The 16,098-nt window shown below is 41.7% G+C and overlaps 1 protein-coding gene across 5 annotated transcripts; it reads left to right on the top strand.

Annotated features, from left to right (window-relative positions):
* The first annotated feature begins 3,010 nt into the window (after positions 1 to 3,010).
* BOLA-DQA5 (major histocompatibility complex, class II, DQ alpha 5) lies at positions 3,011 to 14,931 on the top strand. 5 transcript variants are annotated; one of them, XR_009492444.1, is made up of 6 exons: positions 3,011 to 3,157; positions 6,562 to 6,810; positions 8,868 to 9,149; positions 9,387 to 9,561; positions 10,095 to 13,378; positions 14,771 to 14,931. XR_009492444.1 is itself a non-coding variant. In XM_015459849.3 (5 exons), exons 1-4 carry the CDS (start codon positions 3,076 to 3,078, stop codon positions 9,539 to 9,541), a joined length of 768 nt encoding a protein of 255 aa, XP_015315335.1. In that variant the 5' UTR covers positions 3,011 to 3,075; the 3' UTR covers positions 9,542 to 9,561; positions 14,771 to 14,931. The 5 variants fall into 5 exon arrangements, 3 of the variants coding, with proteins under 3 accessions (XP_015315335.1, XP_059736200.1, NP_001012693.2); XR_009492443.1 differs by having other exon boundaries at positions 10,095 to 13,822; XM_015459849.3 differs by lacking the exon at positions 10,095 to 13,378.
* Positions 14,932 to 16,098: the final 1,167 nt, after the last annotated feature.

The raw sequence follows: 16,098 nt of genomic DNA, 5'->3' as shown, positions 1-16,098 counted from the left end.
AATAGATGTTTTTTTCTGGAACTCTCTTGCTTTTTCAATGATCCAGTGGATGTTGGCAATTTGATCTCTGGTTCCTCTGCCTTTTCTAAAACCAGCTTGAACAACTGGAATTTCACAGTTCACATATTGCTGAAGCCTGGCTTGGAAAATTTTGAGCATTACTTTACTAGCTTGTGAGATGAGTGCAATTGTGCGGTAGTTTGAGCATTCTTTGGCATTGCCTTTCTTTGGGATTGGAATGAAAATTGACCTTTTCCAGTCCTGTGGCCACTGCTGAGTTTTCCAAATTTGCTGGCATATTGAGTGCAGCACTTTCACAGCATCATCTTTCAGGATTTGAAATAGCTCAACTGGAATTCCATCACCTCCACTAGCTTTGTTCGTAGTGATGCTTTCTAAGGTCCACTTGACTTCACATTCCAGGATGTCTGGCTCTAGGTCAGTGATCACACCATTGTGATTATCTGGGTCATGAAGATATTTTTTGTACAGTTCTTCTGTGTATTCTTGCCAGCTCTTCTTAATATCTTCTGTTTCTGTTAGGTCCATACCCTTTCTGTCCTTTATCAAGCCCATCTTTGCATGAAATGTTCCCTTGGTATCTCTAATTTTCTTGAAGAGATCTCTAGTCTTTCCCATTCTGTTGTTTTCCTCTATTTCTTTGCATTGATCACTGAGGAAGGCTTTCTTACCTCTTCTTGCTATTGTTTGGAACTCTGCATTCAGATGCTTATATCTTTCCTTTTCTCCTTTGCTTTTGGCTTCTCTTCTTTTCACAGCTATTTGTAAGGCCTCCCCAGACAGCCATTTTGCTTTTTTGCATTTCTTTTCCATGGGGATGGTCTTGATCCCTGTCTCCTGTACAATGTCACGAACCTCAGTCCATAATTCATCAGGCACTCTATCTATCAGATCTAGTCCCTTAAATCTATTTCTCACTTCCACTGTATAATCATAAGGGATTTGAATTAGGTCATACCTGAATGGTCTAATGGTTTTCCTTACTTTCTTCAATTTCAGTCTGAATTTGGCAATAAGGAGTTCTTGATCTGAGCCACAGTCAGCTCCTGGTCTTGTTTTAGTTGACTGTATAGAGCTTCTTCATCTTTGGCTGCAAAGAATATAATCAATGTGATTTCGGTGTTGACCATCTGGTGATGTCCATGTGTAGAGTCTTCTCTTGTGTTGTTGAAAGAGGGTGTTTGCTATGACCAGTGCATTTTCTTGGCAAAACTCCATTAGTCTTTTCCCTGCTTCATTCCATATTCCAAGGCCAAATTTGCCTGTTACTCCAGGTGTTTCTTGACTTCCTACTTTTGCATTTCAGTCCCCTATAATGAAAAGGACATCTTTTTTGGGTGTTAGTTCTAAAAGGTCTTGTAGGTCTTCATAGAACCGTTCAACTTCAGCTTCTTCAGTGTTACTGGTTACATTTAGCCAGGCAGCTGCAACCAGTGTATTTAGTGCGGGCGGCTGCCCCACGTCCGAGGTCAGGGGCAGAAGCCAGGAGGACCCCATGCCTGAGAGAGGGTGGCCAAGAGGAGTTACCCCACGTCCGAGGTCAGGGGCAGCGGCCGAGAGTGCCAGGCTGCAACGGTGCAGGAACGACCGAGAGGAGCTACACGACGTCCAAGGTCAGGGGCAGCGGCCTAGAGGAGCTACCCGACGTCTGAGGTCAGGGGCGGCGGCCGGGAGGACACTGCCAAAAATTACTTCAAACTCAGCAGTTTAAAAGAAAAGAAATTTTATATTTATTATCCAGCATCCTTGGTCAGAAGTGTATGTCAGGCTCTTTGTCTTACCAGACTGAAGTCACAATCTGAGATTGCAATTCACATCAAAGGGGAAAGATCCTCTCCCAAGCTTGCTAGCTGTTGGCAGAATTCATTTCTACCCACTCAGTTTTTCCCTCCATTCTGATATTCCAGACTTTCTTGTACTATCATTTCCTTTCCATATGAAAAAGCTCCTGTAGCCATTCTTTAAGCATTGTATTGCTACCAACATTTTCTTAGTTTTCCCTTGTCTAGAAATGTCTTTATTTCCCCTTAACTCCTGAAGGATAATTTTGCCAGATATAATCCATAATTGACAATTTTTTACTTTCAGCACTTGAAAGACATTGTGTCATTTGTGTCTGGCCTTTGTGGCTTCAAGTGACTGAGCCACAGTCTTCTGTCATGTAATTTGATGCTTCCTTATCGGCTCAGGTGGTAAAGAGTCTGCCTGCAATGTGGGAGACCTGAGTTTGATCCCTGGGTCGGGAAGATCCCCTGGAGAAGGAAATGGTAACCCACACCAGTATTCTTGCCTGGAAAATCCCATGGACGGAGGAGTCTGGCAGGCAACAGTCAATGGCATCGCAAAGAGTTGGACATGACGGAGTGACTTTACTTTTATCATCATGTATCACTTTTCCCTGGCTGGCTTTAAGACATTTTTCCCCTTGCATTTCACAAGCTTAATAATCCGTGTCTCTTGTTGTGAAATTCTTTTGGTTTATCCTATTTGGATTTTTCTCAGATTCTTTGAAACTGTAAGATTTTTATGTCTTTATTCAAATTTGGGAATTTTTCATCCATTATTTCTTGAAGTACTTGTCAACCCTAGACTCTTTTTTCTCTCTAATGATTAAAATGTTAGATCTTTTGTTATTATTTAATAAGATTCAGGATCTTTGTTTATATTTTTGGTCTAGTTTCTGTCTATTGTTCAAATTGAGTAAATTCTATTCATCTATTCACAAGTTCACGGATTCTGTTCTCTGTCATCTCCAGTCATACACACATGTGAGAAGACTCTGATTTAACATCTTCCTTCCTTTCATATAAAAATCCCTCACATCCACTCAGAGTGGAGGCTGCATCAGAACCAGGGGATTTCCCAGTTCCTTCAGCCCCTTAGTACAAAGTCTTCAACAGGCAACTGAGGTGTCAACATAGGGGATTTTTCTGATTGGCCAAAACCTGACCCAGCCAAGTGTGGTTTGTGTGCTTTAGAGTTCCTTCTCAGATCAGCTCTCATTATTGCTCTGCAACTCAGAACAGCAACTGCCAAGACTACCCTGAGTAGAGGATGGTCCTGAACAGAGCTCTGATTCTGGGAACCCTCGCCCTGACCACCATGATGAGCCCCAGTGGAGGTGAAGACATCGTGGGTGAGTGCACAATTGAAGGATGTGGGGACTAGAGATGTGGAACAGGGAATCAGAGGAAAAATGAGATTGGCCTAGAAATAGTAGAGACTCCTAAAGTGTTCCCAATATTAAGTAAGTCTAAAAATTATAGTCATTCCTCATTCAGGAAATCGGAGTCCAGATCCACTGTCTTTGTTATCTGTGCTGTTGCAGAGTTCACCAAGGTCATTACTCAGTTTCTGATATTGGATCCAGTGAATATGTCCTGGAGAGTTCTAAGGCCTCCAAGACTAGAGATATTTCCATAAGTAGATGCTTTGTTATGAAAAGTTCGTGAACTGTTGCTCCTAAGTATCTCTGAACAACTTTTGAAACTTTTTATATATTTCTCCCAGAGTTTATTTGAGGTAAATAGTTTCATGAATTATGAATACTGTGCAGATACAAAGAAGGGTGACCTTTTCTTAGTCTCAGATCTACATACGTTTCCATGCTGAAATCTGGCACAGGTGGGGAGGGGTAAGCGGGGCCAGCTGAGTGCCTTTACACAAGACATTTTACCACACAGTCATCATTTAATCTTAGTTTGCATATGTCACCTCACAAATAATCAAATAAAATAGGTGTATAGAAATGATTTCTAAGTATTGAAGACACATAAATATCAACGATTATTCTTATTTTTAAATTGCTAGTATCACAAGTGTATCTTCATATTTTTCTTTAACAAAGTAGAGAATATCTCTATTTTTATTTTAAAATTGAGAACTTTATGATGAAAACTTGGTGAATTAAATTATATTATTCTCAAATTGTCAACTCAAATTACTTATCTTTCAATTCTTCTAAGGAAGACCTGTAGGAGGGAAACTGATTAAGGACAAGTTAATTACATAGTCCCTTAGGCCCCTCTAGACAAAGCTACGGTTTTTCCATGTCATGTATGGATGTGAGAGTTAGACTATAAAGAAAGCTGAGTGCCGAATAATTGATACTTTTGAACTATAGTGTTGGAGAAGATTCTTGAGAGTCCCTTGGACTGCAAGGAGATCAAAACAGTCCATCCTAAGGGAAATCAGTCTTGAATATTCATTGGAAGGACTAATGCTGAAACTGAAACTCCAATACTTTGGCCACCTGAAACAAAGAACTGACTCTTTGGAAAAGACCCTGCTGCTGGGAAAGATTGAAGGCAAGAGGAGAAGGGGTTGACAGAGGATGAGATGGTTGGATGGCATCACCGACTCGATGGATATGAGTTTGAGCAAGCTGCGGGAGTTGGTGATGGACAGGCCGCCTGGCGTGCTGCAGTCCATGGAGTCACAAAGAGTCAGATGCGACTGAGCCACTGAACTGACTTTGACCCCTCTGCCTTTGCTGTCCGCCTCTTTCCACCCTCTCTTCTTATATTCCTTTATCCTCCTTTCTTTCCAGGATCTATCCCTGGCTCATACCTCTGTTGTTTCATAGACAGGAAGAGTGGGTTTGTGAAAGACCAAAGTAAAAAGCTAGATAATTCAAAAGGAAAATGAAATGGAGTTTAATCTTCAACAACTTTATTAATCATGGCAGCTCCCATTCTAATTTTTGTGGTCGTGAAGGTTTCACCTGCTTCTCCAGAGCACTTCCACATTTCCACAGCATCACACAAAAGTGCCCTTGTCAGACTCAACTTACACTTTAGGCACAATAGGCACAGTGCCAAGAGCCTGCATTGCTTGTAGGGCCCCATAAATTTATTTTTCTTTTAAAATTAGAAGAAAAAGCTTTAGGCTTGGGGGAAATATTTTAGTTTTTAATCCAACCTAAATTATATTTTTCTTTGTACCAATATGGTTTTAAAACACATTTTTAATATTTGTATAAAAGTAGGGACTTAACAAAAACAATAGTGCTTACAGCTCACAAATCATAATGCCCCTCTGGTCCCCACTGATTCTGACTTTCTTATGGTTCTGCTACTTTTATGTCTGTCAGATTTTCCCCAAATCTCTGTAATTCTTGAGAACATCATTTGACATTCAATACACATTTTTGAGCACACAGTTCAGCTCAGTTCAGTCACTCAGTCATGTCTGACTCTTTGCGACCCCATGGACTGCATGCCAGCATGCCAGGATTCCCTGTCCATCACCAACTCCCAGAGCTAGCTCAAACTAATGTCCATCGAGTCAGTGATGCTATCCAATCATCTTATCCTCTGTCATCCCCTTCTCCTCTTGCCTTCAATCTTTCCCAGCATCAGGGTCTTTTCCAATGAATCAGTTCTTCACATCAGGTGGCCAAAGTATTGGAGCTTCAGCTTCAGCATCAGTCCTTCCAATAAGTATTCAGGACTGATCTCCTTTAGGATGGACTGGTTGGATCTCCTTGCAGTCCAAGGGACTCTCAAGAGTCTTCTCCAACACCACAGTACAAAAGCATCAATTCTTCAGTGCTCAGCCTTCTTTATGGTCCTACTCTCACCTCCATACATGACTACTGGAAAAGCCATAGCACAGAGCAAACTAAATTTGGGAGATTCAAAGATAAAAGAGACTTCCCTAGTGGCTCAGATGGTAAAGAATCTGCCTGCAATGCAATAGACCTGGGTTCGATCCCCGGGTCAGGAAGATTCCCTGGAGAAGGAATAGCAACCCATTCCAGTATTCTTGCCTGGAGAACTCCATGTACAGAGGAGCCTGGCGGGCTACAGTTCATGAGGTCACAGAGAGTCGGAAAAGACTGAGCTACTTTCACTTTCAAAGATAAAAGATGTGCTTTCTGTCCCCTACAGGGTGCACAGATTAGTGATAGAAAGAAATGGTGCAGGAAGCAGAAGGACCATTGCTGAGAAGAACAGTGGATCTATCTGAGGCTGAAACTAAAACTGACTTAGTTCTAGTTGACCCAGTGATGAGATGTTCTTTAACAACAGCTGGCAGCCCAGGACAAATACCAGACAGAAAGGATATGTGCTCATGCTTAGTCGCTCAGTCATGTCCAACTCTTTGCAACCCCATGGACTTCAGCCTGCTAGGACCCTCCATCCATGGGGATTCTCCAAGCAACAATACTGGAGTGGGTTGCCAGCCCTCCTCCAAGGGATCTTCCCAACCCATGGATTGAACCCAGGTCTCCTGCATTGCAGGTGGATTCTTTACTGTCTGAGCCACCTGGGAAGCCCATATTACATATATATTACTGTCTGCAAAAGGAGTCAAAAGGTGAATTGCAGAGATAAGGAGGGTTCATTGCAGGGCCTTTTAACTAAGTAAACAACTACCAACACTGAGCAGAGAGGAAGCAGGTGCTGGGAATTTTATCTAGAGAATGTGCCACAGATGAAGCCCACAGTGTTTGAAAGTCAATTTGTCCTGTCACTTTGTTTAATAAGGTTTTTCTCTTTCTGTTTTTCCACCTTCCTACTCCTCACCCTGAATCAGCTGACCATGTTGGCATCTATGGCGTAAACATATATCAGTCTTATGGTCCCTCTGGCCAGTTCACCCATGAATTTGATGGAGATGAGCAGTTCTATGTGGACCTGGAGAAGAAGGAGACTGTCTGGAAGCTGCCCCTATTTAGCAGAATGTTAAGTTTTGACCCACAGTTTGCGCTGAGAAACATAGCTATCATGAAACTTCACGTGGACTTCCTGACTAAATTCTCCAACTCTACTGCTGCTACCAATAGTACGTGTTCACCATTCTGCCCCTCTTTGTTGATCTACCACTTTATATCAGGCCTCACTCCCTTCTTCCTTAAGCATAGATACCCTTTACTACTTTATAAAACTCCTTTCCAAGGAGTCTCTAGATTTTCTCACAGTAATTGCTGAACCTCATCTTCTCCTATTTTACAAATCATTAGGTTGGCCAAAAGGTTCCTTCAGTTTTTTAAGTAAAAATAAAAGACATTTATTTCATTTTCACCAAAAACTTTATTGAATAACATGTTCTCCATTTTGTTGTACTACCTTCTGCCATTTTTCAGGCAAACTTCATAATTCCATCTTCCCAAAGCTTTTTATTTTTGAGCAAAGAACTGTTTCAAGTGCCTTTAACAGTCTTCCAGGGAACTGATATTTTTCCATTAAAAGAGTTTTGTAAAAACTGAAATAAATGGACATCTGAAGGTGCAATGTCTGGTGAGTATGGCAGATGAATCAGAACTTCTAAGCCAAGCTGTAACAGTTTTTGCCTGGTCATCAAAGGAACATTCAGTCTTACGTTATCCTGATGGAAGATTATGCATTTTCTGTTGACTAATTTTGGTTTCTTTTTCTCGAATGCTGACTTCAGTTGATCTAGTTGGGAGCACTACTTGTTGGGATTAATTCTCTGGTTTTTCCAGAAGGAGCTCATAATAGAGAACTATCTTCCAATCCCATTATATACAAAACATCACCTTCTTTGGATGAAGACTGGCCTTTGGTGTGGTTGGTGATGGTTCATTTCACTTGTCCCACAACCTCTTCCATTCCACATTATTATACAGTACCCACTTTTCACTACCCATCACAATTTGTTTTAAAAACAGAATGTTTTCATTACATTTAGATAGAGAATCACTTGTGGAAATATGGTCAAGATTTTTTTTTTTGCTTATATGGAACCCAAACATGAAAAGCAACAAACGACATAACCAAGCTGGTGCAAATTATTTTCAAAGCTTGATTTGGATATTTCTAGTATATTGGTTATCTCTCAAATGGTATAATGTTGATTGTTCTCAATTAATATCTTGATTTGATCGCTATCAACTTCAACTGGTCTACCCAACTGTGGAACATTGTCTACTGAGAAATCTCTAGTACAAAACTTTGCAAACCACTTTTGACATGTTCAGTCAGTCACAGCACCTTCTCCATATGCTGCACAAATATTTCAGTTGTGTTTTTACCATTCTTGAAATAATCAAGCATAATACATTAAAAATGTTGCTTTTTTCCTTCCATCTTCATTATCAAAATGGCTACACAAAAATTCACCAATTTTGATAAGTTTTTTAAATGCACATTGATATGACAGCTCTTGAGAATCCCTTGGACAGTGAGAAGATCAAACCAGTAAATCCTAAAAGAAATAAACCCTGAATATTCATTTGAAGGATTGATGCTGAAGCTGAAGCTCCAATACTTTGGCCACCTGATGCAAAGACCTGACTCAGTGGAAAAGACCCTGAAGCTGGGAAAGATTGAGGGCAGGAGGAGAAGGGGATGACAGAGGATGAGGTGGTGGGATGCCATCACTGACTCAATGGACATGGGTTTGAGCAAGCTCTGGGAGATGGTGAAGGACAGAGAAGCCTGGTGTGCTGCAGTCCACGGGATTGCAGAGTCGCATACAACTTAGGGACTGGACAACAACAATGACAGCTGTCACGATACAATCTAACAAAATTGTTTTGAATGAGACAACTGAGCACTACTAGAACCATGGTACAGAAAAAAATCAAATGAACCTTTTGGACAGTGCCATATATATTTCTATGATCTCTACTCCTATAATGCAATCTTTGACTCTTTCAAAGAGAGGTCCCATAGAGTTTCTACCCCAGAAGCAGGTCCTCAAAAAGAAGAGGACAGGGATAAATCAGGGACAGTGTATACTGGCTCCCAGCAGAAGGGAAACAAGAACTCCTCCACTATCAGACTGGGAAACATTAGTGGGAGGGCTCCCCCAGGATGCAATACAAAATCACAGCAGAGCTATTCCTATTTCACATCTGTGCTGTTTCCTCACCATAGAGGTTCCTGAGGTGACTGTGTTTTCCAAGTCTCCCGTGATGCTGGGTCAGCCCAACACCCTCATCTGTCATGTGGACAACATCTTTCCCCCTGTGATCAACATCACATGGTTGAGGAACGGGCACTCGGTCACAGAGGGAGTTTCTGAGACCAGTTTTCTCATCAAGAGTGATTATTCTTTCCTCAAGATCAAATATCTCACCTTCCTCCCTTCTGATGATGACATTTATGACTGTAAAGTGGAGCACTGGGGCCTGGATGAGCCACTTCTGAAACACTGGGGTATGTACGAGTTCCACCCCTTTTGGTACCTTCTTTTCTCTGTCAGGTCCAGAATATCATGTTTGTTATCCCCTAATCTTCGTGGCCTTAAACTTCTAGGGATTCTAAAGATAGACATCACTCTCTTCTCTAAGCTCCATGACCCAAGTCTGTAGAACCAACTCCTCTTCACCCCATCCCATATACACACACAGAAACACTCTGTATTGTGACTTCCACAAAACTTCACTTTTGCAGAGCCTGAGATTCCAGCCCCTATGTCAGAGCTGACAGAGACTGTGGTCTGTACCCTGGGGTTGACCGTGGGCCTCGTGGGCATTATGGTGGGCACCATCTTCATCATCCAAGGCCTACGTTCAGGTGACCCTTCCAGACACCAGGGGCCCTTGTGAGTCACCCTCCAGAAGAGCAGGTAAGAATTCAGATGTGTTAAGAACTGAAGACTGTACAGCAGGAAGGAAAGTGAGAGGAGGTTGTGGACACAAATGTGGTTGAAAAGTTGTAGAATAGGGAAAGGGCAAGATGATGGCACAGAAGCCACTTAGGACCCACCAATCTTGATCTCATGCCTGTCTTATTGCAGATGCACTGCCCATCTATGTGGATATGCCAGAAGACTGGATATGCCAGATGACCTAGAACTATTTTCGGGCCAAATTCATCACATACATTCTCTCCTCCTACACTTCTCCTCGCACTTTTTTCCTCTGGGAGTTAAGATGCTATATCATCTCACATACCCTCAGAATTCTCTCCCTGACCTTCTAGTACTTTTTCTTTTTTCAATTAGCACCTACTATGGGATCTCTGAGATATCCCACTCAGCAGCCTAATTCTCCAATGGCCTTTAGCTAATGTATCTATGGAAGCAATAAATCTCTTTATGTGGTCTTTACTGGTGTTTTGTTTTTGTTTTTGTTTTTGTTTTTCTGTCTCTCATCTCAGGGCTAACTAGGACCATGCCTCTTATGCTTTGAGTTCAGTTCAGTCATTCAGTCGTGTCTGACTCTTTGCGACGCCATGAATCGCAGCACGCCAGGCCTCCCTGTCCATCACCAACTCCCGGAGTTCACCCAGACTCACGTCCATCGAGTTGATGATGCCATCCAGCCATTTTATCCTCTGTAGTCCACGTTTCCTCCTGCCCCAATCCCTCCCAGCATCAGAGTCTTTTCCAATGAGTCAACTCTTCGCATCAGGTGGCCAAAGTACTGGAGCTTCAGCTTTAGCATCATTCCTTCCAAAGAAATCCCAGGGCTGATCTCCTTCAGAATGGACTGGTTGGATCTCCTTGCAATCCAAGGGACTCTCAAGAGTCTTCTCCAACACCACAGTTCAAAAGCAGCAATTCTTCGGTGCTCAGCTTTCTTCACAGTCCAACTCTCACATGCATACAGGACCACTGGAAAAACCATAGCCTTGACTAGACAGACCTTTGTTGGCAAACTAACGTCTCTGCTTTTCAATATGCTATTTAGGTTGGTCAAAACTTTCCTTCCAAGGAGTAAGCGTCTTTTAATTTCATGGCTGCAGTCACCATCTTCAGTGATTTGGGGGCCCAAAAACATAAAGCCTGACACAGTTTCCACTGTCCCCTCATCTATTTCCCATGAAGTGATGGGACCAGATGCCATGATCTTCGTTTTCTGAATGTTGAGTTTTAAGCCAACTTTTTCACTCTCCTCTTTCACCTTCATCAAGAGGCTTTTGAGTTCCTCTTCACTTTCTGCCATAAGGGTGGTGTCATCTGCAAATCTGAGGTTATTGATATTTCTCCCGGCAATCTTGATTCCAGCTTATGCTTCTTCCAGCCCAGGATTTCTCATGATGTACTCTGCATATAAGTTAAATAAGCAGGGTGACAATACACAGCCTTGATGTACTCCTTTCCCAATTTGGAGCCAGTCTGTTGTTCCATGTCCAGTTCTAACTGTTGCTTCCTGACCTGCCTACAAATTTCTCGAGAGGCAGGTCAGGTGGTCTGGTATTCCCATCTCTTTCAGAATTTTCCACAGTTTATTGTGATCCACACAGTCAAAGGCTTTGGCATAGGCAATAAAGCAGAAATAGATGTTTTTCTGGAACTCTCTTGCTTTTTCAATGATCCAGCGGATGTTGGCAATTTGGTCTCTGATTCCTCTGCCTTTTCTAAAACCAGCTTGAACAACTGGAAGTTCATGGTTCACGTATTACTGAAGCCTGGCTTGGAGAATTTTGAGCATTACCTTGCTAGCATGTGAGATGAGTGCAATTGTGCGGTAGTTTGAGCATTCTTTGGCATTGCCTTTCTTTGGGATTGGAATGAAAACGGACCTTTTCCAGTCCTGTGGCCACTGCTGAGTGTTCCAAATTTGCTGGCATATTGAGTGCAGCACTTTCACAGCATCATCTTTCAGGATTTGAAATAGCTCAACTGGAATTCCATCACGTCCACTAACTTTGTTCGTAGTGATACTTTCTAAGGCCCACTTGACTTCACATTCCAGGATGTCTGGCTCTAGGTCAGTAATCACACCATTGTGATTATCTGGGTCATGAAGATCTTTTTTGTATAGTTCTTCTGTGTATTCTTGCCACCTCTTTTTAATATCTTCTGTTTCTGTTAGGTCCATACCCTTTCTGTCCTTTATTGAGCCCATCTTTGCATGAAATCTTCCCTCTAATTTTCTTGAAGAGATCTCTAGTCTTTCCCATCCTGTTGTTTTCCTCTTTCTTTGCATTGATTGCTGAGGAAGGCTTTCTTATCTCTTCTTGCTATTGTTTGGAACTCTGCATTCAGATGCTTATATCTTTCCTTTTCTCCTTTGCTTTTGGCTTCTCTTCTTTTCACAGCTATTTGTAAGGCCTCCCCAGACACCATTTTGGTTTTTTGCATTTCTTTTCCATGGGGATGGTCTTGATCCCTGTCTCCTGTACAATGTCATGAACCTCTGTCCATAGTTCATCAGGCACTCTATCTATCAGATCTAGTCCGTTAAATCTATTTCTCACTTCCACTGTATAATCATAAAGGATTTGATTTAGGTCATACCTGAATGGTCTAGTGGTTTTCCCTACTTTCTTCAATTTCAGTCTTAATTTGGTAATAAGGAGTTCATGATCTGAGCCACAGTCAGCTCCTGGTCTTGTTTTTGTTGACTGTATAGAGCTTCTTCATCTTTGGCTGCAAAGAATATAATCAATCTGATTTTGGTGTTGACCATCTGGTGATGTCCATGTGTAGAGTCTTCTCTTGTGTTTTTGGAAGAGGGGTGTTTGCTATGACCAGTGCATTTTCTTGGCAAAACTCCATTAGTCTTTTCCCTGCTTCATTCCATATTCCAAGGCCAAATTTGCCTGTTACTCCAGGAGTTTCTTGACTTCCTACTTTTGCATTCCAGTCCCCTATAATGAAAAGGACATCTTTTTTGGGTGTTAGTTCTAAAAGGTCTTGTAGGTCTTCATAAAACCGTTCAACTTCAGCTTCTTCAGCATTACTGGTTGGGGCATAGACTTGGATTACTGTGATATTGAATGGTTTGCCTTGGAAACAAACAGAGATCATTCTGTCGTTTTTGAGATTGCATCCAAGTACTGCATTTTGAACTCTTTTGTTGACCATGATGGCTACTCCATTTCTTCTAAGGAATTCCTGCCCACAGTAGTAGATACAATGGTCATCTGAATTAAATTCACCCATTCCAGCCCATTTCAGTTCACTGATTCCTAGAATGTTGACGTTCACTCTTGCCATCTCTTGTTTGACCACTTCCAATTCATGGACCTGACATTCCAGGTTCCTATGTAATATTGCTCTTTACAGCATCAGACCTTGCTTCTATCACCAGTCACAACCACAGCTGGGTATTGTTTTTGCTTTGGCTCCATCCCTGCATTCTTTCTGGAGTTATTTCTCCACTGGTCTCCAGTAGCATATTGGGCACCTACTCACCTGGGGAGTTCCTCTTTCAGTATCCTATCATTTTGCCTTTTCATACTGTTCATGGGGTTCTCAAGGCAAGAATACTGAAGTGGTTTGCCATTCCCTTCTCCAGTGGACCACATTCTGTCAGACCTCTCCACCATGACCCGCCCATCTTGGGTGGCCCCACGGGCATGGCTTAGTTTCATCGAGTTAGACAAGGCTGTGGTCAGAAGGGGCAGCGGTGAGGAGATACCCCTCATCCAAGGTTAAGGAGTGGCAGCTGCGCTTTGCTGGAGCAGCTGTGAAGAGATACCCCACGTCCAAGGTAAGAGAAACCCAAGTAAGACGATGGGTGTTGCAAGAGGGCATCAGAGGGCAGACACACTGAAACCATAATCACAAAAAACTAGTCAATCTAATCACACTAGGACCACAGCCTTGTCTAACTCTTATGCTTTAAGCCTGTTTAATCTCATTTCCCAGATTATGTTGCATACTCAGTAACAGAGGAGTAACCTGTATAGACTGATAATATTTTCCTATCTTGTTGTTGTTGTTTAGTCACTAAGTCATGTCCAAATCTTTGCAACTCTATGTACCATGCTCCTCTGTCCATGGAATTTCCCAGGCAGGAATACTAGGGTGGGTTGCCATCTCCTTCTCCAGGGGATCTTCTCAATCCAGGAATTGAATTTGTGTCTCCTGTGTTGGCAGGTGAATTCTTTACTACTGAACCACCAGAGAAGCCCATTTTGCTGTCTTAGCTGAGGTTAATATTTCTGTCTTCCTTTTGTTCCCATTCTTGGTCACTGCCACCCACCCCCCAATTTGGGCATCGGTGAAAGTAATATATACCCTTTGCCTTTGGTGTAGATTTGTTCAAAATCAAAAACTATTAAGTTCATTTGTACTCATTTTAATATTACTTTTAAAGTTATGATAGAAGAATGTTAGGAGAAAGGAATCTTGAATCTCAAAAGTCAAAATTAGTTTTCAAAACTTTTAATTTTTAACTAATGAATAGTGATAGAAGAAGTTTTCTTCTCCCCTCCTCACACTTGAAAAGATAAGAATTATCTAGGCAGGCAAACAAATGCAAGTTTGTTAGGAAAACATTAGAATAAGACAATAAAGCAGGTATCTGAGAAGGACCAAATATTTTGTCCTTAGTTAGGGTTAGTAACAACAGGAAAAGGGATGGGGTAGGAACCACAGACATATTTAAGAACACAGGTATAGTTTGCCTTATCTCTTACATGAATTCCTGCTAGAAAACCACATAGACTTCCTGACATGGCATGTGCAGGACAGTAGTGTGAATATGGCTGCAGAATGTTCCTAGGACAATAAGCCTAAGCCTGGTTCACTGAATCTCTGTGCATTGCTGTGCACCTGAAGAACAACAAAACACCCAATATCCCCAGCCCCTGCCCCTCATCCCTCCTGGCTGAGGGAAGCATAAACCTACAAGGGAGAAATCCCAGGAGGCACAATACAGTTGAAGCAATGCAGCAGCGGTTATGGGCACTGCATCCTCCTCTACAGTCGCTGCCTCTTAGTGAAACTCCATTCTCTGACTCTCCTGCATGTGCCCAAGACCTCACTCTTGGGAGTGTATGTGACTTGGCTTGAAGTCATTTTTGCCCTTGAAAATGTTATAGGCACTTGCCTCAGTCTTTCCACTCTGCAGTTAATAATTCCATATTTTGCATTGCAGATGGTATTGTGAAACAGCTATGAAATGTATGAGACTGTATCTACCCATGTCATCTGTATCAGTGAGCTTCTAGATGTCCATCAGCAGATGAATGGATAAGAAAGCTGTGGTACATATACACAATGGAGTATTACTCAGCCATTAAAAAGAATTCATTTGAATCAGTTCTAATGAGGTGGATGAAACTGGAGCCTATTATACAGAGTGAAGTAAGCCAGAAGGAAAAACACCAATACTGTATACTAACGCATATATATGGAATTTAGAAAGATGATAACAATAACCCTGTGTACGAGACAGCAAAAGAGACACCGATGTATGGAACAGTCTTATGGACTCTGTGGGAGAGGGAGAGGGTGGGAAGATTTGGGAGAATGGCATTGAAACATGTAAAATACCATGTATGAAACAAGATGCCAGTCCAGGTTCAATGCACGACACTGGATGCTTGGGGCTAGTGCACTGGGACGACCCAGAGGGATGGTATGGGGAGGGAGGAGGGAGGAGGGTTCAGGATGGGGAGCACATGTATACCTGTGATGGATTCATTTTGATATTTGGCAAAACTAATACAATTATGTAAAGTTTAAAAATAAAATAAAATTTTAAAAAAATGTAAATGGGAACTAAAGACACAATATGAACACAGTAATTGATACAGCAGAGTTTGCTACATGCTGCATGCGTACTAAGTTGCTTCAGTCATGTCCAACCCTTTGCGACCTGATAGACTGTAGTCCGCCAGGTTCATCTGTCCACGGGATTCTCAAGGCAAGAATACTGGAGTGGGTTGCCATGTTCTCCTTCAGGGGATCTTCCCGACCCAGGGCCTGAACCCACTACTCCTGTGTCTCCTGCATTGACAGGTGGGTTCTTTACCACTAGTGCCACCTGAGAAGCCCAGAGTTTGAAGCAAAGAAACCTAAATCCAAACCCAGGACTCAGTGCTTTATAGCTAGTATTTAAAAACACTGGCCAAGTATCTAACACAAGTCTTATTTTTTCATATCCATAAGATGAGAATGATAATATTGATACTTTCTTTGCAGAGTTATTAACAGGATTTAAATAATCTTGTTATGTAGGAAATCCTTTACATATAGTATACAAATACATTTTAAAAATTGCTAGTTATAATTAATTTATTTAAAAGAATGGATTATATTACACAAAACGCATTTTTGTTTCTCTCAGTCCTTTAATGACTTATGACATTCAAGCATGGAATTAAAGATGAATTTCTTTTCATATGTTATTGGAGTTTTTCCTCTCCAGAATGAGGGAGGCTGAGAGAATAGATAGTGTATAGTGAGTAGTCAGTGATATAT

Source organism: Bos taurus, chromosome 23 (genome assembly GCF_002263795.3).
Source record: "Bos taurus isolate L1 Dominette 01449 registration number 42190680 breed Hereford chromosome 23, ARS-UCD2.0, whole genome shotgun sequence".
Lineage (NCBI taxonomy): Eukaryota > Metazoa > Chordata > Mammalia > Artiodactyla > Bovidae > Bos > Bos taurus.
Note: the sequence above shows the minus strand (reverse complement) of the source record. Positions and strands in the feature narration are given on the sequence as shown.